Source organism: Colobus angolensis, unplaced genomic scaffold (genome assembly GCF_000951035.1).
Source record: "Colobus angolensis palliatus isolate OR3802 unplaced genomic scaffold, Cang.pa_1.0 Scaffold102, whole genome shotgun sequence".
Taxonomy (NCBI): Eukaryota; Metazoa; Chordata; class Mammalia; order Primates; family Cercopithecidae; genus Colobus; species Colobus angolensis.
This window is the reverse complement of record NW_012111142.1, coordinates 1,511,868-1,536,873: the sequence shown is the minus strand read 5'-3', so window position 1 is coordinate 1,536,873 and position 25,006 is coordinate 1,511,868. Positions and strand designations below refer to the sequence as shown.

At 40.1% G+C, this 25,006-nt stretch overlaps 1 protein-coding gene across 1 annotated transcript in view; it reads left to right on the top strand.

The window, feature by feature from the left end:
- ROR1 (receptor tyrosine kinase-like orphan receptor 1) overlaps positions 1-25,006 on the top strand; it is a 411,025-nt gene that overhangs the window by 266,679 nt on the left and 119,340 nt on the right. The window contains exons 4-5 of the mRNA XM_011941511.1: positions 15,003-15,290; positions 16,044-16,074. Coding sequence (XP_011796901.1) covers positions 15,003-15,290; positions 16,044-16,074 — 319 coding nt within the window. The remainder of the gene's footprint in view (positions 1-15,002; positions 15,291-16,043; positions 16,075-25,006) is intronic.

The following is a 25,006-nucleotide window of genomic DNA, read 5'->3' as shown; positions in this document are numbered from 1 at the left end:
TAAATAAATAATAAATAAATAAAAAATTGTTTATTTCTTTTTCTTGGACTTTATATGACATACCTTTCAGGGAGGCTGCCTACCTCATAATAACCCTCTGTTGTCTGATAACTGCTTTCACGACCCATCATGAGGGTCCTTCAGCAGCCATATTTGAATTTATAACCCTGTCCTTCTGGTAAGAGTTGATTGGACCAGGGATAGGACACCTGGCCCAGGTTATGCCAGAGTCTCTTTCCCAGGAATTTGCAATTAGAACTCAGAGGTAGCCTGCTAATGTTTGTCAGTTGCTGTTAGTGCCAGGAGATCAATCTGGGGGCCATATAGTGTTGATCTTCTACTATGGGCATAGAAAAGCCAAGAAAGCTGTTTTTCAAAGAGAGATTTAAGCAGATTCATAAAGGGAATTAGAGTCTGGGAGTGAAGGGAGATTCCCGATCTGGTTCCCAGCAGCTTTCCAGTTCTTGGTTCCCATTTCTCCCAAAACCTGGCCAGACAGCTTGCCAGAGTTTCACAAGAAACCCTTCTATCCTATGTTAAATTCCCCATCCACCTCATCTGCTTTTCCTCACCCTCTTACACAGGCTTGAGTTAGTTCCTGTTGCATGTAATCAATGAGTCTTAACAAAGACAGATTGACACCTCTCTGGTATGTGTTTGTTTGATTATAGAGATGGCCAAGTAAACACATAGATGGATGTTCATACTTGCCCTTTGGTACTCTAGAAGGCTTGAGTTTGGAACAAACTTCAGAGATCTCCTAGCCTTATCCTCACAGTAGACAGACACGGAAATTGAAGACTATAGACCAGTAAAATAAGTGATTTATCCAGGGTCACACAGCTAGGACTTGATCCCTAGCCTTCTGGTCCTCAGGCCAGCCAATGTTCTTTCTAGGCTGGCTCCCTAGTACTATCCATCCATCCACCCACCAATCCATCCAGTAAATATAAACTGAGCAAGATTCTGCTACATGACAGGTACTGGGATACATGTTTTTTGTCCTCAACAAACTCACAGTGTGGAAGAACCAAAGTTCTTTATGTTTATTTTTACTTCATTCCGTGGGGTTCCCCATCTGGAGGGTACTTTGCTAACTTTGCTAGCCCACGATCAAAGCGAGTTCATCCAGGAATCTCCCAGAATATACTCCCATCATATATTCTTTGTGCCTCTTGTGTCTATTCTTTCCTAATATTTGTGATAATCCATGTTCATATTGAATCTCCCCTGGGAGATCCTTGAAACCAGGGACTGTGTCTAAGTCATTGCTTTTACTTCCTAGCACAGAATCTGTCACAAGGTACTTCTCCAATAAATGTCTGCTCTTCTAGAGAATTTATTTCACTCCTTAGAATCTCAAGTGAGAGCTGTGTATCAGTTAGCTCCTGCTAGGTAACAAACCACAACAAACATAGTCGCTTCCAGCAACAATCGTGTATTATTATTCTCTCTCCTGGTTCTGAGAGTTGACTGGGATCAGCTTGGAATCAGCTAGATGATTCTTGCACAGGGTTTCTCATGTGGTTGCAGTCAGATGGTGGCTGCGTCTAGGGTCATCTTAAAGAGTTCATCATTCACATGTCTGGTGTCTCGGCTGAGAGGACACAAACAGCTGGAGTCTGGAACAGCTGGGACTGTTCCACACACAATTGTTGTCTGCACAAGAGACGTCCAAGAGCATCTCTTTGTTCTCTCCAAGTACTCTCTATGTGGTGGCCTCAGGGTAACTGGTGACTGAAGGCTCCCAGAGGGATTGCCTCAAGTTTTGTAAACCTGACTCTGAAGTCTCTCACACAGTGTCACTTCTGCAACATTCTGTTCTCAGAGGTCCTGCCACATGCAGGAAAGACGTGATCACAGAGGTCCTGCCAAGTGCCAAGAGAGGGCACACAGACTCCACCTTCTCATGGAAGGAGCATCAAACAATTTGCAGATATGTTTCTACAACTCTGCTTTATATGTCTTCCTGCATGAGAAATATGAAAAAATGAACACTTTTCAAGGAGCTTTCATTTCAGCTGGAAGCCATGATTTTCAGACAACTGATAGTTTCTGGCTTCACTGACAGCTACATCCATTGCAACTAGTTTGCTAGCCCTAGCTGCAGTTACAGAATTTGCTAATTATGGACTTTAGTGGCCTAGGAGTTAGTATGGGCAGGGAAGTTGGATCAGGGACTCATTTTATCATGCAATTCTTGTGTGCTGGGAACTGGCTAGGCTCTATGATTAGTAAGACCATGATGAAAAGATGCCTCTGGGCTCCTCAATGTAGTCATATATAAGTGGTTCTGTTTTTAGTTGTCACCATCATGAGGGTGTGCAGTTGACACTTATTGAATAGGGGTTTAGGATGTTAAACACCCTACCATGTGCAAGCAATCCTGCTGGAGAAGGAACTTCTCTACCTAAAATGCTAGTAATTTCTGACCTAATGTCAGAAACACAGTAAAGTGGAGAAGCTGTGAGAAGTGCACTGTGGAGTCCTCAGCAGACACGCACGGTACATGTCACCAAGGATGGCATCTGGTTTGTGTGCCGCACTCTCCCCAACAACTGCTCAGCTTCTGCCCTTCCTCTCCCCTCTGCACCCTTGCTCTCTATCAAGGCCCAGTGCAGGCATGCCCCACTCTTTCACACCTTCCCTGATTTCTAGAGCCGGACAGGTTCACCCCCCTCCTAAGCATAAAACAGCCTTTTTCTTACCTCTTTCCTTGTTCTGATTATTTTCATAAATTTCTTTTCTATTACTATTTTGTGAGGCCAAGGAGAGATGGGACAGGTCCCCCCTCCATGTTCGCACAAGTGTTTAATAAGTATTTGCTTATTTATCTTCTGTTTCCCCTCTCCTGTCTACTCCTCGCCTCCCCTAAAGGCCTGCACATTCCAGCAAGAGGACAGGAAGTCTGGGGTTTCTCTCCCTCTCCACTCCACACTGGATCTTGCCCACTCTGCCTGATAAAAGTCAGGGAACCATCCGGCCTCTCTGCCACCACCTCAGTAACCTTGGCCAGCCTGTTTTGATCTCAGCCTCCCTCTCTCCACTCTCTCTCGTGAACGCCTTCAACACTCAACATCTTGACCACACACTTGGCTTTTGCTCTCACTCTGACTTGTACTTTCAAATTAGATCCCTAGAATAGCTCCACTTTCCTTCCAGATCTTAAGGGGCTCCTGAATGACAGAGGCCACATTGCCTCTTTTTTAAAAACTTCCACTGATTGCAAGGTGTTACCTCCTTTGGAAACCCTTCTCTGACACCTCTGGCCTGGAAAATGGGTTAAGTTTCCCCCTTCTAGGGTTCTTTACCACCCTGAACATACCGAGATCACACTTTATCATGATTATCTCTTTACCTGCATGACTCTGTAGCTAGGATGAGCGCTTTGAGTACAGGCTCTTACGTATTTGTTTATCTATTCATAATAGATAATAAAATAAAAATAGATCTGTTCATCTCTTCATCTAGCATTTTACACATCTATCTTTAGCAAGCCTGTGATCAGTTTAAGGAGCCACAGCAAATGAAAAAGGCATGGTCCCATCCTCAAAGTTCACATCCTTGTGTGTTGAATTGATTTTTGTCTCTTGCTATGAAAAAAAATAGTACCTCCTTCACTCTTCATCTCCAAATTTCTCAGTGCTTTTCTGTTTTCTTGAAAAGCAGTAGAACAGATGATTTCTAATTGTTGAGGAATCTGGTTCAAAATTTGAAGGCAAAACTGCACCATTCATGAGAGAGAACATTCAAGTGACAGGGCCTTCACCATTGCACTGCCCTGCTAACAAGAGATCTTGACTTGTGGTCAAGTCAGCAGATTCTTTCCAATTTTGAAATACAGATCTTGCACAATGAATGGAGAAAGGGGGAAAGAATGGCTTGTGTGCCCTTTTGTGCTCCCTGAAGTTTACATTCTGGGAAAACATGAAACTGGAATGTCAACCTTGGTGGAACTGAGTTGGAATGCTGACTGACACACAAAGGGATTCTGGTTGTGTTTAATCAAGACGTGACTTTAGAACACTGAGATTGTATGACCGTGTGATCCCCAGAGGAATAGAAATTCATGGGCCAGAACGACACACTTTTATTTTGAAAGCCACCTAGGCTCCACTTAGAGCCATCAACTGCTTGAGAATTTATTATGACTGGGCAAGCCACTGCCTAAGAGTCAGACCAGGGTAGTGAAAATACACATGGACTTTGTCTTTGAAGGACCTGAATGTGGCCTAGTTCTTCCTAGCACGGGGCTCTCTACCAGGGCTGAAAGCACAACTGTTGCATTTACATGACGTAGAAGCAGCCAAAAGCTTCCACAGCGAGGATCATGTGTCTTGCTGATGCTGAGGCATCTCCTGCGCATGGTACTGAAATCACAGAGATGACTTATGATGTGTTCTGTTTGTGTTGGCCCAAAGCCCAAACCAGAGATGTATTTCAGATTTGGCTTTCTAGATTCTATCTCCAGTCATTTAAAAGTTCATTACGTGGACCCACTCATCCTGTCCTGCTATAGTTAAGGTCTGTCAGCATTTTTTAAAGGTTTATAATTCAACCACAAAGGAGAATGCAGTCCTTAGGTTGCAATGTGGCCTATAAAGCTTAAGCCCCGGAGTCAGAAACTTTGCTTTTTTGTTGTTGTTTTTAAGTTAGGCCCTTACTAAGTTACAGTAAAGCAAAGTAATAGCTGGTGGTTTTGTTATTGTCATTAGGTTTGGTTTTACAGGGATGGGAAAAGCTGCAAGTGACTTCTTGGAATGTAGATGTACCCTTAACCTAAAGAGTTGTTAGGCCTATAAATTTACTTATCATCCTAGCCTTCAGCTAAAGATGGGGGTTTCGTTTTTAAAAATTTACCATTTTAAAATTGGGATGGATGAGGCTGAGAAAGTTAGAAACATGACTGGGAATATTTCACCAAAACTCAAGGACCAATTCTCAAGCCAGAAACTTTGTATTCAAAATTTTAGTTAAAAGACTTTGGTCATATTATATAAAAATCAAGTCATTGGCCTGATGGTTAAGTGTGGTTCTGCTCATGAATTCTAAGTATTCCCACTTAAAAATTTAAGTGAAAAAAACACATGTGATAGATATAAAGTAACAAAATGATACCCTCTCATTGTAAAAATACTTGAAAATTTGAGGTAAAATAGATAGTTAAGCCACAAAAATTCACTTTCTATGTCTGTTCAGCTGCTATAATAAACTACCATAGACTGGGTGGCTTATAACACAACAGAAACTTATTTCTTACAGTTCTGGAGGCTGGAAGTTCAAGATCAGGACACCAGCATGGTCACATTCTCCCTGGTGAGGGCTCACTTCCTGGTTCTCAGACAGCCGTCTTCTTGTTGTGTCCTCACATGGTAGGAGAGGCAGGGGGTGTCCCTGGGGTCTATTTTACAAGGGGACTAATCCCATTCGTGAAGGTACCACCCTCATGACCTAATCACTTCCCAGGGCCCCACCTCATCACCCTGAGCATTCAGCATATACATTTTAGGAGGCCATAAACATTCAGACCATATATTCACAAAAGCTTATAATCAGGAAAAGGTCTCTTAGAGTAACCTAATTGGTGGTTACAAAGGATCCCATTAAATAACCTGCTCCTGGGGTAAAAATAAAGACTGGTAAAAATCATCGCACCTTTGGTGTGGGAAGGAGGTTTAATCTGGATGATCTCAGGTCAATTAATTGTGAGAAAAGTTATTAATGACAGTATGTTATAAAATGCAGATTGGGAGTAGGGACAGGAGAATAGTATCAATGGAACTGAGTTCCAGTCCTACCTGTGTAGAGTCTAGCTATGCTAAGACCTATATAAACCTTGGTATCTTCCTCAAAAGGGAGCTGGAAAATCCTGTATATATATATGTGTGTGTATATATATATATATATATGCACGCACACACACACACACACACACACACACACACACACACACACGGTTCTGGTGAGGACAAAATGCAATAATACATGTAAAATACCTGATAGAATCAGTGCCCAACACATGTTGTTCCCTTCTCCTCCCACCTTTATTCATTATACCTGAGACATAAAGCAATCTAAATGCTGGAGACCAGCCACTCTCATTTGGTATAGATCTTTTCTTAAAAGGAAAAAGTAGTTTCCCTGAGGTCTTAAGAGTGTATTTACATACAATTGACCTATTTGTAAAAAAGACCTATTCATTAAAATAAGCCTCTAACTAGCAAACTCCTTTGAGTTGCTCCATGTGCTCACTGGGCTTCCTAAGGGAAGACCTATAAAGGTGGCTGTCTTTCCCCATTAACCCTGATTTATAGGGGGTTTTGCTCTAAGTGCATGTTTGCAGAGCCATTCCTACCTAATGTATGTGTGTTCTCTCCCCAAAAAGGAGGCACATTATTGGCCATTTGTTGTCTTTGGTCCAGTGGATACCCTTTAACCCCACTCTTACTACTCCATAGTCAATAGCCCAAGCTCAGCTTGTGTTTTCAAGAAAATGTGTTTGGCCAGCACCCAGCCCAGCACAGCACTTCTTTTCTTTTCACTTTTAACTATCATATCCCCTGGTTTCCAGCAGGTTCATTCAGCCAGAAAATGTTTATCTTCATTGTGCCACCTCAGTACTTAACCTGGGGCAGAGGTTTGGATACTGGAGAGTGCAAGACCAAGGGTTGGGTTGCAGATGCGATTTCACTCTTTATCAGTAATGTGACTGTAGGCAACACACTTAATGTCTCAGCATTGGTTTCTCTTCTAAACAAGGGATTGTAGTGGAGAATACTCCTGAGGATTTTTGAGGAATAAATTAATTACAGGGTTTAGCAGGAAGCCAGGCAAGAATCAGGGGTCAGGAAATGGTAGTGATAGTTACTGTAACCAAGTGTTCTCTTATTCACTTCACAGGAGAATCATCTGGAGAAGGGCTTTTAAAAATGCTCATGTCTGGATTCCATCCTCAGACAATTAAATTAGAATCTCTAGGGGTGGGACCCAGATATCAGTATTTTTTTCTGGAATGCTTTTGATATTCCAGAGATGGATTATATCCTTTAACCCCCACAGCGTCCCTAATGGGTAGGTATCATTATGAGCCCATTTCACATTTGAGGAAACTAAGGCTTACAGAGGTTAAGTCACAGCAAGTAAGAGGTGGTCCTCAGCTATGAAGCCAAACAGTCTAGCTCCAGAGCCCATGTTCTTGGTTGGTGTGACACAGTCTATTATTATAAGTAGCATCTCCAATGATGTCCAGTGAGAACTGAGATCCAGCAGGTGGGTTCTTCCGATGGCCTTGGGTCCCATCATACCTTCAGGTTACCCACCTTCTGCTTTTACCTTCAGCCCTGTGTGTTTGGGACTTCCCAGCAGCCCTGTGTCAGATAACGAACTGTGGTTATTCAGAAGTCCCCTGCTATTTTCGGCTGATTTTATTAAACTCAGCTTGTGGCTTCGACTCAAGAATGTGCAAGCTGATTTAGATTATGCTTTGCATTGAGTTTATTAAGATAAAAAATATTTCCCGAGATAGTGAGTCAGAAGTATTTATGGTGAAGTGTGCTGAAAGTGAATGCAGGTTGATAGCGTGAACAGAATGTTCTCTCCAAGTCAAATGTGATGACCTAACTGTGTCTGGCAGCCTTCCTTTATGTTTAGCTAAGCATTTTATTTCATGTTGGGAACCTCCTCCTTCTTCTGAAAAGCATCAATCATGTGGGAGGCTAGAATTTTGGCATGTGCCTCTTTTGATACCGAGACCCAGGCCCTAAGCCTAATTGTGACTGGCTCCTCGGCTGACTGGCTGGGTTGCCATGGCAAAGGACTGTTCAACTCTTTATATCTCAGTTTCTCTCACCTGTCAAAATGGGAATACAACTCTTGGCCCCACCTCCCTCCCTGAGGAGAGATGGGGGCACTTTGAAAATTAAGTAATAAATGTTGGGAAGGATTTGTGGATTTGTGGATGTGACATCTTGTCAAGTGGGTAAATAATAAATGGGGTGTCTCCAAAGCTAATTTGCCTAAAATTCACTTGAGCCTTCCATTTACTTCATCAACCAACATTTATTAAATGCCTATGAAGTTCACAATAACACATGAAGTGCTGAGGGGAATACAAAAAATGAAAAAAGGAGGAAATAGAGTCTCAATTCCCAGAAAGCTCATAAACTAACTTTTTTCTTGCAGTTTGCTTTTTCTGGTTCATTAAGCCTCAGTACAGACCATGCCTGCGCTGTATTTAGAAAGCTCATTCTCAGTGATGACTTCCAGTTACGTCATAAGCAACTAGTGGTGATTTAGTTGTTTTCAGTACCAGTGGGTATTGTCACGTGCTTGATGGACTCATAAAAAGGCAAGAATATTTTTTAGTCCAGGTTATGAGTGGTTCAAAGGACAATGAAAGACTACAGGTTGGATTGAATGGGAATCTGATTGCATCAGATCATAATATGGTCTCTGCTGTTCAAAGGCCTGGGTTTGGGTCCTGGCTCTGCCACTTTCTGGCTGTGTGACTTTGGGAAATTCCTTAACTTCTCTGTGTCTCAATGTCCTTATCTCTAAAATGAGGTTAATTTTAGAGTCTACCTCATAGGATTGTTGTCAAGTTTAAGTTAAAATGCGTAAGATGCTTAGAATAGTGCCTGGCGTTTTGTAAATGCTCAGAAAAATGTTAACTACGATCATCACTTTCTATTGTTAATGGGAGAAAATGGTGGCACTAAAAGGATACTGGCATTTCATTTTCCTACATTGTAAAAAGAACAAATCCTTTTAAATTCAGAGTCCTAAACTTTTGCCCAGATCTGACACAATCGCTTGGGATTGCCCCAAAGCCCCAAACTGCTTGTTCGGAAATAGAAAACATGCCATCCAAGCCACTCTGCTCTCTGACTCATACTGCTCAGGGCCTGAGCTAACCCATTTTGTTCTGAAAGCCTTACACCACTCTAGGACCCTGAGGGCTGGGAAAGGGCAGCTATGGAGTGTGATGGAAACAGCACTGGGCTTGGTGTCCAAATCCTGGCTTTGCCTTTTATTAGCTGGGAACTCTGGGATAGGCCTTTAAGTCCTCTGAACTGCGGTTTACCCATCCTAATTGTGCAAAAGCAATGGTGGGTGAAACTGCTCAAACAAATTCAGACAGTGGCACCAACTGTACCAAACTAGTGGTCACTGTACATTCCACTGCCATATACTTGCAGTTGAAAAAAAAATCCAATTGCACTTAAGAATGTCTTCCATGAAGCAGTAAAAATTATTAATTGTATTAAATCTTGACCCTTGAATACACATATTTTTAATATTTCATATGGCAGATGGGCAGTATACGTCAAGTACTCCTGCCAAATACTATGACTGTCTCAAAGAAAAGCATTTGAGTTCTGAGCTGAACTAGCCACTTTTACTTTAAAGAATGACCAACAGAAAAATTATGCTTATTCTTGAATATTCTTTAAAATAAGCAAAATGAACCTGCCACTTGAAGGAAACAGTAGTATTAGTTGCCAATAATAAAATTTGAACTTTTCAGAAAAAGTTAGAATTTTGCAAAACTTTTAGCCACCATCACAAGCTTGACAGCTTCTTCCCAGTCATAACTGATGACACTGGTGGTGATATTAATGCATTGGAGTTTTCTATATTAGATAAGTGAGGGTGTCCACATTTTGAAAATGAGCATAACTCAATAAACCAATGTTTTCTAAATGGGCAACGCATGATGTTACAAAGTCATATGTAGGTAGAATAACCATTTAAAGTACAAGATAAATCAATCCATTATAATGTAATAGATTATGAAAAGTTTATTGATATGATTTCAGATTTCACTTTGCAACCAACCTTTAAGAAACTACCACCTATCGAATTTTGGTGTGGTATCAAAGAAGAATATCCTAAATTATCTGAAAGACTGTTAAAAACCCTTCCCTTTTCCAACTGTGTGAAGCCAGATTTTCTTCAACTAAAACAACATACCTCAACAGATTGAATGCTGAAACAGGAGGCTTCAGCTGTCTGATTTTAAGGCAAATAATAGATATTCAATAATAAAAAAAGTGCCACTTTTCTCGCTGTTTTTGATATATGCATGTGGAAAATATTTTTCACAAAATATTTTTATTAAAATATTTATACTAAGCAATGGGATTGTTTTTATTTTTAAATAAGTTAATAAACAAATATTTTAGAACATTCTCCCCTCAGTGGCATCAATATTTTAAAGATTATCTAGGAGTCCTAAGACCAAAATATTTGAGAACTTCTATCCTATAGTGTGGACTCTGGAGCCAAAATAATTTGTTTTAAATCTCACTTCTACTTACTGTCTGTGTGATCTTGGACAACTTTCTTAGCCTCTCTGTGCCTTACCCTCTGTGTTTTCCATGTGTAAAATGTTCATAACAATACCTGTCACGATGATAAATACCATTTAGATGTTAGGTATTATCACCATCATTATGATATCATTATTGTTGTCAGTGTCATCATCATCATTATTACCAGTATTAGCACTGGGAGATATCATTTGCTCAGGGACACAGAGCTAGAGGTATATTCAGTGGGACTTGAACTTTTCCCTTAAGCCAGACTATACCCTGCGTCCCACTTACCATCTGCCGTATCGACATTTGCAGTCTAGGGAAGAAGGGAAAAAAGGATGAGAAATCTTCCATAGCTCAAGCACGTATCATCAGAGCTACTGAATCAAATCACTGAAAAAGGTACAAACAGCCAGGTTTATACATAGAAGCCAGATTGCTTTGTCTGGCATTCAAGCTCACTGGACACCTGCTGCCTGTCATCCAGTTGTTCTGCAGCTGCCCATATAGAAACACAAACTGTCTCAGAAGAAACAGACCCAATCCCAAAGGCCCAGATTGTGAATCCAAAGCCCAGGGAGGCGAAGTGATGGCCTGACACACATCGCTAGTGAGTGGCAGAACTGCTACATGAGTCCAGTGTGTATTCCCTCTGGACCGGACGCCTTTACTGGGATGCCCAGGTGTTCTCTGAAGGGAATGACTAGTCCAGAACCAGCAGTGGTCACCTCAAGCTTTGGGTGTAGAGAGAGAATGGGTCCCCTAACATGGTCCATGAGGCTACCACAGAAGGACCCAGTTGGTTCTGGGAAGAAAATGGATCATGTCCAGAGGCTTGTTCACAACAGGAAAAATAGCAGTCAGTAACAGAAACGCATTTTTGTTTGATTTTATTTCAGTCACAGAATGCTTTTGTGTTCTTTAGGCAAAAGACTGTTCTGATGCTTCTGGTCTTTGCCAAACTGAGGACCAGACTATCTGTTAGTTCTGCTTACTAAGTAAGCAGCTACAGATGGCCAACAAATTTGAACCTTCTTCTTTGTCAGTGAAAAGTTAAAACCAAATTCCCCGTTTGTGGCAAGGCTCCTTTGTTCAGTAAACACAAAGATCTATTTACATTTATTTTGTTCTCTCTGGAAACGCACTGCTTGGGTCATCTACTACACTGATTTCAAGGTGCCCTGCAACCCGCATGTTTGTTTTTAGATAGATATTTTATAGAGCAGATCAGGTGAGGTGCCTGGCCTCTGGAGGGAAACCAGAAAGAACATCGGCTAGCACCCATGGCTAAAGCTTAGGCCCATTAACTAGACAGGCTTGGCTGCAGTTAGGGGAAGACCACAGCCCTGTGGGTATATGCATGCCCACAGCCCACCTAGGTTTAGGGAGATATTCCAACTCTCAAAGGGTCTTGTGGCACCAAATCCCAGCCCTCAGTGGGTCTCATGGTACCAAAGCAGTCTGGTGGAGTGAAAAGAGTTGGGCTTGGCAGCCAGAGAGATGTAAATTGGACCTCAGTTCTGCTACAAGGCCTCCGGCAAGTCACTAAACCTCTCTGATCCTAGCTTTCCTCATTGTAAAACAGTGATAATGACTTCTCCCTTGCAAGGTTAGCATACAGGTGAATATTAAAGTAAAGCCCTAGCATATAGTAGGATTTCAAAATAGTCCATTATTGGTCCAGAACTGGCCAGCTGCCTCAAATGGACTCTCTTTAGGTGCTTGGCTGAGCCTGAGGATTAAAGGCCATTAGTGATGGAAGCTTTGGGCAGTTTCCTGTGTAACCATGGGGCAAGTCTGCTAATCTCTGAGACATGACTTCCTCATCTGCACTGGAAATCATAGTAATTAATGTGCCTTTCTTACTTCTCTAGATTGTTAGAGGATAACAGGAGACAGAGGCTGTGAAAACATTTTGTAATGTGAAAAGCAGTATATAGAAGTTATTGTTATAAAAACAATAGTAATAACATTAATTAACATTTTTGAGTGCTTACTTTTTACCAAACACTGGTTGAAGTGCTTCCCAGATGTCACCCACTTTCATTTTAATCCTATTCTAACAGTTCCCTCAGATAGAGCCCTGTTTATTGTTTTGGTTTTTCAGTTGGTTGAACTGAGGTACAAAGAGGTTAAGTAACTTGCCCAAAGTCACATAGATAGGCAAGGGGCTGACCTGAATTCAAACCCAGGCAATCAAATTCCAGAACCTGTCCAATGGAGTATTAATCACTATGCTTATAGTGGCTTTGTTATGTGATTGCTATCTCTAAGCTTCTCTCCACAGAAGGTACATAGTTATCTATTCTCAGTGAATGATATGGGGCTATAAAGGCATGATAATGGCTCCATAGAGTCATCTGCTAATTAGTCTCCCTCCTTTCTGGGCATACCTCAAACATCTTAGGAACCTATGAGCTTATATCCATGAGCAAACACATTCGTGGATTGAGTATAGTTGTGTATAGATTAGAGAAACATGCCCAGAGATAGAGATCAAAATATAAATGTTAGGAAGCAAAGCATTAGCAAGATCATTTATGGGCTCATGAATCTGTTGTGAAGGATAATTACTCATTGGCTTAAGTGAGATGGAAAGTGTCATTATGGTAATGCAGTCATCATGCTTAATCTCTTTCCTACTGCACACGTGATAAATGCCATTCATATGTGAGACACACTCCTGTGAGGCAGCCCAGACATTAACAATGTTTCTTCTGAATTTGGGGGGGGGGGAATTAGAGCAAATAGTGAATCAATTATTTTTAGCATTTATGAACTCATTTTACAGACATTTGGGCAATTAAATTACCCAGTTAAATAGCTCAGAAAAATGTTACTTTTCAATAAACTTCCATTAAATTTAACAAATTTGCTGTGTTCTACCTGTGTTGTCCAGTACAGTAGCCACTAGCCATATGTGGTTATTTAAATTTAAAAATTCAGTTTTCAGTTGCTCCAGCCACATTTCATGCATTCAGTAAACCCTGTGTGACTAGTGGCTATCAATCAGACAGTGCAGATTATAGAACATTTCCGTCATCGCAGAAAGTTCTGGTGGATATCGCTGCTAGACAGTAGTATACATTGAGGATGCAGTGATGACCAGAACATTCCCTGCCCTGCCCTTCTGGGGCTTATAGCCCTGCAGTGAAGACAGCTGCTGAACAAGTCACCGCAGATTTGAACCTAGGGAAGGACATAGGACAATGAGAAGGTATGGCAGGAGATCTACCCAAGAAGGGGTGCCTAGGAAAAATGAAACCAAAGAAAGCTCCCTACACATGAATAACAGAGCAAGTTTTTAAAAGAAATCAAACTTAATTAAAAAGAAATACTGTAGTCCCAGCACTTTGGGAGTCCGAGATGGGTGGATCACGAGGTCAGGAGATCAAGACCATCCTGGCTAACACGGTGAAACTCTGTCTCTGCTAAAAAATACAAAAAACTAGCCGGGCGAGGCGGCGAGCGCCTGTAGTCCCAGCTACTCGGGAGGCTGAGGCAGGAGAATGGCGTAAACCCGGGAGGCGGAGCTTGCAGTAGAGCTGAGATCCGGCCACTGCACTCCATCCTGGGTGACAGAGCGAGACTCCGTCTCAAAAAAAAAAAAAAAAAAAGAAATACATTATTTTCTCTGCAACTGGATTCTACAACTAATATTAATATTGATGTTTAAATACTTTGTTGAAGAATAAGCTTAAATAAAACTGATTTTGTTATTAAAATTTATAATGCAATGAATCTTAAGAGGAGCCAAATGCAAAATGTACGTGCAGCATGATTCCATTTATATGAAGTTCTGAAACAGGCAAAATTAACCTATGGTAATAGAAATTAGAACCTTAGTTGCTTTGAGGTGGGGTGGGAGGGAGTGGTTGGGAGCAGGGATCAACTACAAAAGATTGTGGGGGGTACTTTCTGGGGTGTTGATGTTCTGTCTTGATAGGGGCATTTGTTACATGGGTGTATGCATTTGCCTGTACTCATGGAACTGTATAACTAAGATTTGTATATTGCACAGTATTATATATGAATGAATCTATATATATGTGATTGAAAGAATTACATATTGTAACATGCTATGGTTGATATGAGTAATATTATGGAAATGTCCATTGCTTTATTGCTCTGTCTGCCTCTGACCTGGCCTTCATAACCTTATGTTGTCAGTAACATGAAAGTTTCAGGCACCCTTTCTGATCATGTGCCATGTGGATATGAATGCGTTGCTCCTACTTTTCCAATTTTTGATGCTTTCTTTCTTATCAAAAGTGAGCAAACTGGAAGGATGTTTGCCAGGATGTTTAAAATGGTGTTATTTTTGGGTGGGGAGATTTGAGATGAACTTTATTTTCTCTCTCTTTTTCTGTGTTGGAATTTGGAGCAAGGAATGTATATGATTTTTATGATCTGAAGCACAAAAGCTCATCCATGTAGTCATTTGGAGACTTTGAGTTTTATACTCTGATTAGTGACAAATTTTCTTCCAAGCAGCAGGCTCTATGGGTGGTTATTTAGCAGTCCTGTGGTCTTAGTCAGTGTGATTGTTTCTTTCCTTGTCTGTCTCGCCTGCCTCTCCTGCTCAGCCTCTCTGTGATCCCGAGGGTGCACTGGAGAGGATTTGGCTGCTTGGAAGCATTCTCAAGCCATCTGCCGCTCTCACCTGCCTCCTCTCTGTGTTCACAGATTCTTACCTGACCCTTGATGAACCAATGAATAACATCACCACATCCCTGGGCCAGACAGCAGAACTGCACTGCAAAGTCTCTGGGAATCCACCTCCCACCATCCGCTGGTTCAAAAATGATGCTCCCGTGGTCCAGGAGCCCCGGAGGCTCTCCTTTCGATCCACCATCTATGGCTCTCGGCTGCGGATTAGAAACCTCGACACCACAGACACAGGCTACTTCCAGTGCGTGGCAACAAACGGCAAGGAAGTGGTTTCTTCCACTGGAGTCTTGTTTGTCAAGTTTGGTAAGCAGAGCCCTACTGGGGATGGACTTTGGCCCTCAGCCCAATGTGATAGGATGGCTAGAGTCCACAGGGACAGGAAGGAAGGAATGCACACTTAGTGAGAATGTACTCTGTGCCCACAACCCTAAACCTGATACAGTTGTACCCATTTTACACATAAGTAAACCAATGCCCAGCAGTTAGTTACCATGTTACCCAATTTCCATGTTACCCAGCTAATAAACAGCAGAGCAGGAAGGAGGTCCAGATCTTTCTGACCTCACAGCCCCTACTTGAAACCATCGTGCCATTGCGCTCTTTTCAACAAGGATGCTCCTTGTCCAAGAAGCTGGAAATGTTTGCAGCGTGCATAGTCCTTTTCCTGCCATCAAGAACTAGAAGGAAGCCCCACTCATTGTTGCAATCAACACCTTCATGCAACCACTCAGCCCATTGGAAACTTCCTGCATAGTTTGAGGATGCCTACTCGATTCACTCACTTTTGAGTACTTGTCTCAGCATTTTCAGGCCCTGAATTGTGAGACGTAGACACGTTCTCACTGGTGTGTTTTTTTGTTTGGTTTGGTGTTTTTTTTTGTTTTGTTTTTTTTGTAGAGATGGTTGGGGGAATAGAGCAAAACAATAAATTCCAGAAAAATAAATACTACCTCTGGGTGGTTGAGAAATTTAATTTGTAATGATTTGACTGTATCCATACTCACCCTCCAATAACCCAGACTGACTGTTTCTTTTGTTTTTCTTTCATTTCTTCAGGCCCCCCTCCCACTGCAAGTCCAGGATACTCGTAAGTACTTTTATCTCCTTTCTTGTCCTTTCCAAGTATTTCTCCATGGTTTTCTAGGGCAAAGGCAATGTTGTCCTCTTTTTGAGCCAAAACACTGTGTTTCCAGATGTCATTCCATTTTGCCCTGCCCTCATTCCATTTTGCTTGTTCTCTGCTCTAAAGATTCACAGGAGACCACCACTGGCAGAATTCTCAAGTGTAGTGATGTTGATTTTGAATGATCAAAGCAAAAATCTTCCATTTACTATTTTAGAAGGAATCTAACATTAAGTGGCAACAATGGATTGATTTGGTAAAATCAAACAAAAAAATGATATTGTGCTGGCATAGGAATCTTTACTCTTGCGGTCTGTTTCTGCAAGCATTTTTGATGCATTCATTGTTGATCAGGGCAGCAATTAGGTAATCACTTTATTTTTTATTCCCTTTAAACATCTCAAAAGCAGAAGTTCTGGCCGGGCACGGTGGCTCACGCCTGTAATCCCAGCCCCTTGGGAGGCCAAGGCGGGCAGATCACGAGTTCAGGAGACCAAGACCATCCTGGCTAACATGGTGAAACCCTGTCTCTACTAAAAATACAAAAAATTAGCCGGGCGTGGTGGCAGGCACCTGTAGTCCCAGCTACTCGGGAGGCTGAGGCAGGAGAATGGCGTGAACCCGGGAGGAGGAGCTTGCAGTGAGCCGAGATCACGCCACTGCACTCCAGCCTGGGTGACAGAGCGAGACTCCGTCTCAAAAAATAAATAAATAAAATAAAATAAAACGCAGATGTTCTAACTTACACTGGGAAGGAAAGTCCCAAGCTTGGATTGAGAGTTGCATGGAAGTTTGATTCATTTTGAGTCCCTTGTTAATGGAGTCTAAAGGTCCAATTTCTTTCACCGATGCTATTGTTGATGCATTTGTCCTTGTTCTGGCTAAAGGATTCTCATCTTTCACTTTAAGAGTATCTACTTGGGGCACTTTTCTTTATCTATATTTTTATTTTGGGGGAAGGACTCACTTATTAAAACTCTTACTCTACAAAAAAATATCCTCAATACTCTGTAGACTTTTCAAATACAATTTTTGTGGCTCTGCCACAAGAGCATCCAAATGTCTGATCTAGACTACACCCATGGAAATATAACAGCCACTTAATTTGCTCCAATCCCCTCTGTGCCACTTAATTACAGTGTGGGGCATTTTAATACATTCATGTGTGCCTGGAGGCCCAGTGGCCCACAATCCCATTAATGAAATAGGTAATGGGTAAAAATAAACATTGGCCTTCAGCCACATAGTTCTGCTATTTCATCAGCTAGTTAAAGGCAACTGTAAAAGAGTCTTTAAAATCACTCAAGTGCTAATTGCATTCTACTTGCCCAGGTAGAAAATGCTGATTGATCTTAAAACAGGTCAGAAATTTGGTCACTCTGCCTTGCATTTCTTGATGCTAATCTGTTTTTTTTTTTTTAATGGTCTCACCATTGGTTATATGTGGAATCCTTTTGAAGTCTTAGCTAAACAAAGATTAAAACTTTTGTTACTTGTAAAAATGTCTCCCACCCTGGTACCTTATTTGTTCCTGTTAATCTGTGTTTCAAATGTGGCTGATAATCTATATCCCAGGCTGATTAATGTGGTTCACTAATCTGCCTTTACTATTAAGTACTGTGTTGTTGACTTTCAGCCTGTTGTATTTACATTCGAGTTCTTTTTATTATCAAAATTATGATTATACCCTTCTATGTTCTTCTTGAAGTTTTCATTCTTCACTGCTGTCTTTCTGATGAACCCAGTCTAGGTCTCTCATGGTTTTTAATTTTATACAAAGATTTTATACCGCTATTGTAAACCGATATCTATGGAGAGGGTATTGAAGTTCCTTAAAGATGCTCAACCACAGCTAAAAGTATCCTTTGATGTCAGGCATCCATGTTTTATATTAGCTGTCAGATTATCTATTACATTAGTCAATAATAGCGTGAAATGTACAGTTACCATGTTTGCTTGCAGGGAGTTACAATAAAATGCAATTCAAATTAGAAATTCCATGGGACCTTTTGCAGTTACATTTCCATTCTGTTTTTGGCATTCCTAGTTGACATTTTGGTACCTTTTTTTTTTTCTTTCCCAGTGATGCATCCTGCTCTTTATCTCTTCTCTTAATTGCCACCACTTCCCCTGTCTCTAGGAGTTCTTCACTTCCTGAGACTAACTCCCAAAAAGAATGCTGGTTCCCATCCCTAGCCTCGGAGTAGCCTTTAATAGGCAGCCAACTCTCTCTCCAAGGGGACAGGCAGAACATAACAAAATGATAGCCATAGAGAATATCACAACATTGAGGTCCCTCTGAAGGTTGTTTGTCAAATTGTACACTACTATTTCCAAAAGAGGAGTGAAATACCATTGTAAATTGCTCTGTTTATTTGAAAGTGGCACAGAGTTACTGCAAAAGAAATAAAAGGAGCATCTATGACCCAATTCTAACATTCAGAACATAAGGACTGTGAAATGCATTAGGCATATGAAACCTGGTGAGAGCTGAGGTCCACTGAGGCAACAGGACTACACAACTCCTGCCTGGGAAGGGCTTATAGGGACCCTTGGGAGTATGGCCTAGAAAGGCACTTGTCACTTGCTCTGAGGGACTGCATCAGGTTTCCACATGAAGCTTTCAGAATGATATTTTAGTTTAATGTAGGAAGAAGCTTGATATTTTAGTTTGGTTTCCGTTCATAGATTTAGGTTTCATTTCTTCTGTCATTGCTGGGTCCTGGCCTACACCTAACAATTATAGGACCTGGGGCATGAGTACAAGTGGAAGTTCACATACCATATACCTAAATATTTAAAAGTTACAAATCAAACTAGCAAAATTGTTGAATAAAATATGTTCTATCCTCCCACAGTGTCAAATATACCTTTTTACCGATAAAATTTTAAAATACATAGAAAATTATGGGGTGTTTTAAATGATTAAGAGCCAGGAACTACCAAAAATGGCTATTTTAATCATTATTATGCATGTCTGGATGTTTTGTTCATGGGCCAAAGATATTATATATAATTCATAGATTGTTATATATTAGTTCCATAAAAATTTGTTTGCCTTCCTTTCAGGTAAATGACTACCTAAGTTGTTTTATGTAAGATTTTTACAGTGTATATTCTATTGATAACATTGCTAAATTAGACAAATTTTCTTTTTCTTTTTCTTTTTTCTTTTCCTTTTTTTTTTTTTTTTTTTTTGACAAGGTCTGGCTCTATCACCCAGGCTGGAGTGCAGTGGCATATGATCTTGGGCCACCACAACCTCTGCCTACTGGACTCAAGCCATCCTCTCACCTCAGCCTTCTGAGTAGCTGTGACTACAGGCACGCACTACCATGCCTGGCACATTTTTGTATGTTTTACAAAGATGAGGTTTCTCCATGTTGGCCGGACTGGGGGTCTCGAACTCCTGGCCTCAAGCAACCTACCTCCCTTGGCCTCCCAAAGTGCTGGGATTACAGGCGTGAAGTACTGCACCTGGCCTGAACAAATTTCATAAGTTCTTGTCGTTCTTCCTCTTTTTTTTTTTTTTACAAGGTCTCTCTCTGTCATCCAGGCTGGAGTGCAGTGGCATGACCTTGGCTCACTGCAACCCCTGCCTCTGCATTCAAGCAGTCCTCCCACCTCAGCCTCCCGAGTAGCTGGGACTACAGGTGCCTGCCACCATGCCCAGCTGTAACTCTTACGTTGTAAAACTAATTTTAATTTGGAGAAACTTCACTCCCCAGAGCCAGTGGCAACTATAGTTATCAATAAAATTCCTAAAGTGATACTTAAATTTGGAAATGAACTAAGAATCATACATGTCATGTTCAAACACAGAAATGGGATCATATATGACAATCATTATTGTAGAATATATTATATAATATTATAATTTAATCATATAAATCAATATCATACTTCATACATTATCCTAGCTTTATACAAATTTAAGAATAATCTGAATTGTTTAATGTGGTAATTTTCTTGGGCTGCTGGAAAGTATCACAAGCTACATGGCAAAAACAATAGAAATTTAGTATCTCATAGTTCTGGAGGCTAGAAGTATGAGATCAATGTGTTCATGGGGTTGGTTCCTTCTTATAGCTATGAGGAAAGATTTCTCTTTTCTAGAAGTGTGTCAGAATTTTTCCGTATTCATTGGCTTATAGATGCATCTCCCCAGCCTCTGCCTTGGTGTTCATATGGTAGTCTTCCTACATGTGCAGCCCTCAATTTCCCCTTTTTATCAGGACACCAGTCATATTGTATTGGGATCCACCATGATGACCTCGTTTCAACTTGATGACCTCTGTAAAGACCTATTTCCAAATAAGGTCACATTCCGAGGTGCTTGGAAATTAGGACTTCAAGATACATATTTGGGGAGGACATGGTTCAACCCATAACACTTGATATTGCAAAGTTTTTCTCAGCCCTGCAAAATTCTTGCAAATATTATTCTAATCTGTGAGAGCTTTCAGAAGCGCTGGTTGGAATATAATGAAAATAGATGTTTGATAATATTGGGAATGATAGTTTGTTGTGCAAGAATCTTTTGCATTAAACTGAGAGGAAGAATTTGACACATTGGTTAATTGATCTTTTCTCCCGCTGAAGTGGCTCTGCCACTGTAGTTTCTCCTAGGCTCTAAGAAGTGTCCATCTCCTCCATTGGCAGTGTCACAATACACAAAACTTTGACCGTATGCAATTGTGGTCACCTTTTATTCCAAGGACAGAGGGCAATACATGTAGAGAAATGTTCCCTGGGCCAGAACAGTGCTGGTCACAGCAGTGGATGTCTAAGGTTTTGGTTACATTGTGCAAGCACTCATTGCCAGATCCCAAGAGGTGAAGGATTCCATGCGTACTCTTTACTCTCATTACATATATTCTCTGTGTATTTTTTGTATGTAGGCCCAGGGCAGGAGCCTTTCTCTCTTTTTTTAATAACAGTTTTTTTAAGATACAGTTAACCGTAAAATTCACTGTTTTGAAGTGTGCAACTCAGTCTTTTTACTATATTCACAAAATTTTGCAACTCTCACTACTATCTTATTTTAGAACATTTTCATCATCTCAAAAAGAAACTTCTCCCAGCTATAGTAGCTTCTAATTTACTTCCTATCCCTATGAATTTGCCTATTCTAGACATTTCATATAAGTGGAATCAGACAATATTTGTCCTTTTGTGTCTGCCTTCTTTCACTTAGCATAAGGATGTTGAGGTTCATATACATTATAGCATGCATTGGTACGTCATCCTTTTTATGGCTGAATAACAGTCCATTGCATGGCTATACCACATTTTGTTTATCCATTCTTCTATTGGTGAACATTTAGATTGCTTCTACTTTTTGCTTATTCTGAATAATGCTGCCATGACCGTTCATGTGCACTGGGGAGTATGTGTTTTGAATTCTCTTGGGTATATGCCTAGAAATAGAATTCCTGGGGTATATGGTAATTCTACGTTTAACTTTTTGAGGAACTGCAAAACTATTTTCCAAAGGGGCTGCAGCATTTTATCTTTGCAGAAGGATAGTATATGGGTTCCAGTTTCTCCACATGCTCTCCAACACTTAATTTCCTTATTTAAAAATTATTTGTTTATTTATTTGTTTGTTTATTTATTTATTTAAAATTTATTATAGCCAGCTGGGTGCAGTGGCTCATGCCTGTAATCCCAGCACTTTGGGAGGCCGAGGCAGGTGGATTACCTGAGGTCTGGAGTTCAAGACCAGCCTGGTCAATGCAGTGAAACCCCTATCTCTACTAAAAATACAAAAAATTAGCCAGGTGTGGTGGCAGGCATCTTTAATCCCAGCTACTCAGGAGGCTGAGGCAGGAGAATCACTTGAACTCAGGAGGCAGAGGTTGCAATGAGCCGAGATCATGCCATTACACTCCAGCCTGGGCAACAGAGCAAGACTGTAAAAAAAAAAAAATTATTATATCCATCCTTGTGAGTGTGAAATAGTATCTCATTGTGGTTTTGATTTGCATTTTCCTAATGACTCATGATGTTGAACATCTTTTCATGTGCGTATTGGCCATTTGTGTTTTTTCTTTTTTCTTTTTTTTTTTTTTGAGATGGAGTCTTGCTCTGTCGCCCAGGCTGGAGTGCAGTGGCCGGATCTCAGCTCACTGCAAGCTCTGCCTCCCGGGTTTACACCATTCTCCGGCCTCAGCCTCCCAAGTAGCTGGGACTACAGGCGCCCGCCACCTCGCCTGGCTAGTTTTCTGTATTTTTTAGTAGAGACGGGGTTTCACAGTGTTAGCCAGGATGGTCTCGATCCCCTGACCTCGTGATCCGCCCGTCTCAGCCTCCCAAAGCGCTAGGATTACAGGCTTGAGTCACCGCACCCAGCCCATTTGTATGTTTTCTTTGGGGAAATGTTTGTTCAAACTTTTTACCCATTTTTTAAATTGAATTAATTGTCTTTTTATTCTTGAGATGTAAGAGTCACTTATTTTGGGTATATACCCTTATTAGATATATGATTTGCAAATACTTTCATTGTATGGATTTTCTTTTCATTTTCTTGATAGTATTCTTTGAAACACAGAAGTTTTTCATTTTGATGACATCCAATTTATTACCCATTCTTTGGTTGGTTGTGATTTTGAAAATCATCGCCTAATGTAAGCTTACAAAGATTTACTCCTCTATTTTTTTCCTAAAAGTTTTTATTTACAGTTTTAGCTCTTACATTTTGGTTTTTGGCCCATTTTGAATTAATTTTTGTATACAGTGTGAGGTGGGAGTGCAGGTTCATTCTTTTGCATGTGGATACCCTGTTGTCCCAATATCATTTGATGAAAAGACCATTGTTTACCCATTGAATTGTCTTGGCACTCTGTTAAAACTAATTAATCATGTGTCTGTGTGTGTATCCCTATTCAGTTCTACATAGTCTTGATTACTATAGGTTTGCAGTAAGTTTTGAAATCAGGAAATATGAGTACTCTGTATTAGTATTCCACTGGAGAAACAAAACCAGTAAAATTTGTGTATGTATACGTATATAAAGAGATGCATTACAAAGAATTTGCTAAAATCCTTAGGGCAGGGAGCCAGGAGGCACAGGCTAGGAACTCTGGAGAAGTTGCTCATGCCATAGTCCACAGATAGAATTTCTTCTTCCTCAGAGAAACTTCTTCTTATTGGATCAGGCCCACCTAAACTGTTGAGGATGACCTCCTACAACCAGTCAGTTGATTGTAGGTGTTAATAAAATGTATAAAGTACTTTCACAGCAACACCTAGACTAGTATTTGAATAACTTGGGACTGTGCCTTGCCAGTTGAGACGTAAAACTGGTCATCACATCTTTCTATATTGTTCTTCATGACTTTTTTTTGTTGTTATTCTGAGTGCTTTGCATTTCCATATGAATTTTAGGGTCAGTTTATTAATTTACGCCAAAAAGTCAGCTGGAATATTGATAAGGATGACATTAAATCTGTAGATTAATTTGGGGAGTACTGTTGTCTCAACAGTATTAAGTCATCTAATCCACGAGCATGGGATGTCTTTCCATTTAACTTCTCTAAATGATATTTTGTAGATTTTTGTGTGCAAGTCTTGCTCTCTTAAATTTATTAAGTATTTAATTCTCTTTCATGCTATTGGAAATAGAACTTTTTTCTTAATATCATTTCAGATTATTCATTGCTACTACATAGAGGATGAAATTAATTTGTGTATATTAATCTTATGTCCTATACCCTTGCTAACTTAGCTCTTGCACTTTTTTTGTGAATTGTTTAGGATTTTCTATCTACGAGCTTGTGTCATCTGCAAAAAGAGATTGTTTTACTTTTTTCTTTTCAATTTGGATGCCATTTACTTATTTTTCTTGCTTTATTGCCCCTGGCTGGAACCCTCAGTACAATGTTGAAGAGAAGTGGTGAGAGTGGACATCCTGGTTTTTTTCCTTATCTTAAGTGAAAAGATTTCAGTCTTTCACCATTGAATGTGATGTTAGCTCAGTTTTTCTATAGATGCCATTTATCAGATTGAAAAAGTTCCCTATTATTCCTATTTTCTTCTGTGTTTTTTTACTATGAAAAGCTATTGGATTTTGTCAAGTGCTCTTTGTGTGTCCATTTAGATGATCATGGTGGGGTTTTTTTTGGTCCTTCATTATATTAATGTGATATATCACATTAATTGATTTTTGCATGTTAAACCAAGCTTGTGTTAGAATAATTTCTACTTAGCCATAGTATATAATTTCTTTTTATCTTTTGCTGGATTCAGCTTTCTGGTATTTTGTTGAGGATTTTAAGTCCATGTTTATAACAGATACTGGTCTGTGCTTTGCATTTCTTGTGATGGCTTTGTCTAGTTCTGATATAAGGATAATATTGGCCTCAGAATATACTGGAAGTATTCCTTTGTCTTCCATTTTTTAAGAAGAGTTTGTAAAGGATTTTTGTTAATTATTTAAATGTTTGGTATAATCACCAGAAAAGTAATCTGGGCCTGAATTTTTCATTGTGGGAAGTTTTAAAATTACTAATTCAACTTTCTTACTTGTCGTAGGTCTATTTAAATTTTTCTATTTCTTGAGTCAGTTTTGGTAGTTTATGTCTTTCTAGAAATTTTTCCATTTCATTGAGATTATCTAAGTTATTTTATTCCTTTATCATTCTTTTAATTTCTGTAACATCAGTAATAATAGTCCCTTTTTTATTCCTAATTTTAATAATTGGTGTCTTCTTTTTTTTCCTTGGTCAGACTAACTAGTCTAACTAAAGATTTGCCAATTTTGTTGGCAAAGAACTAACTTTTGTTGAAAACTGGATATTGAAATAGTGTATTGTGACAACTGTGGAAATCAGATTGCCTCTCCTCTGATGTTGCTGTGTGTTGTTTTTGCCATTTGTTTAGTGAATTTCCTGAA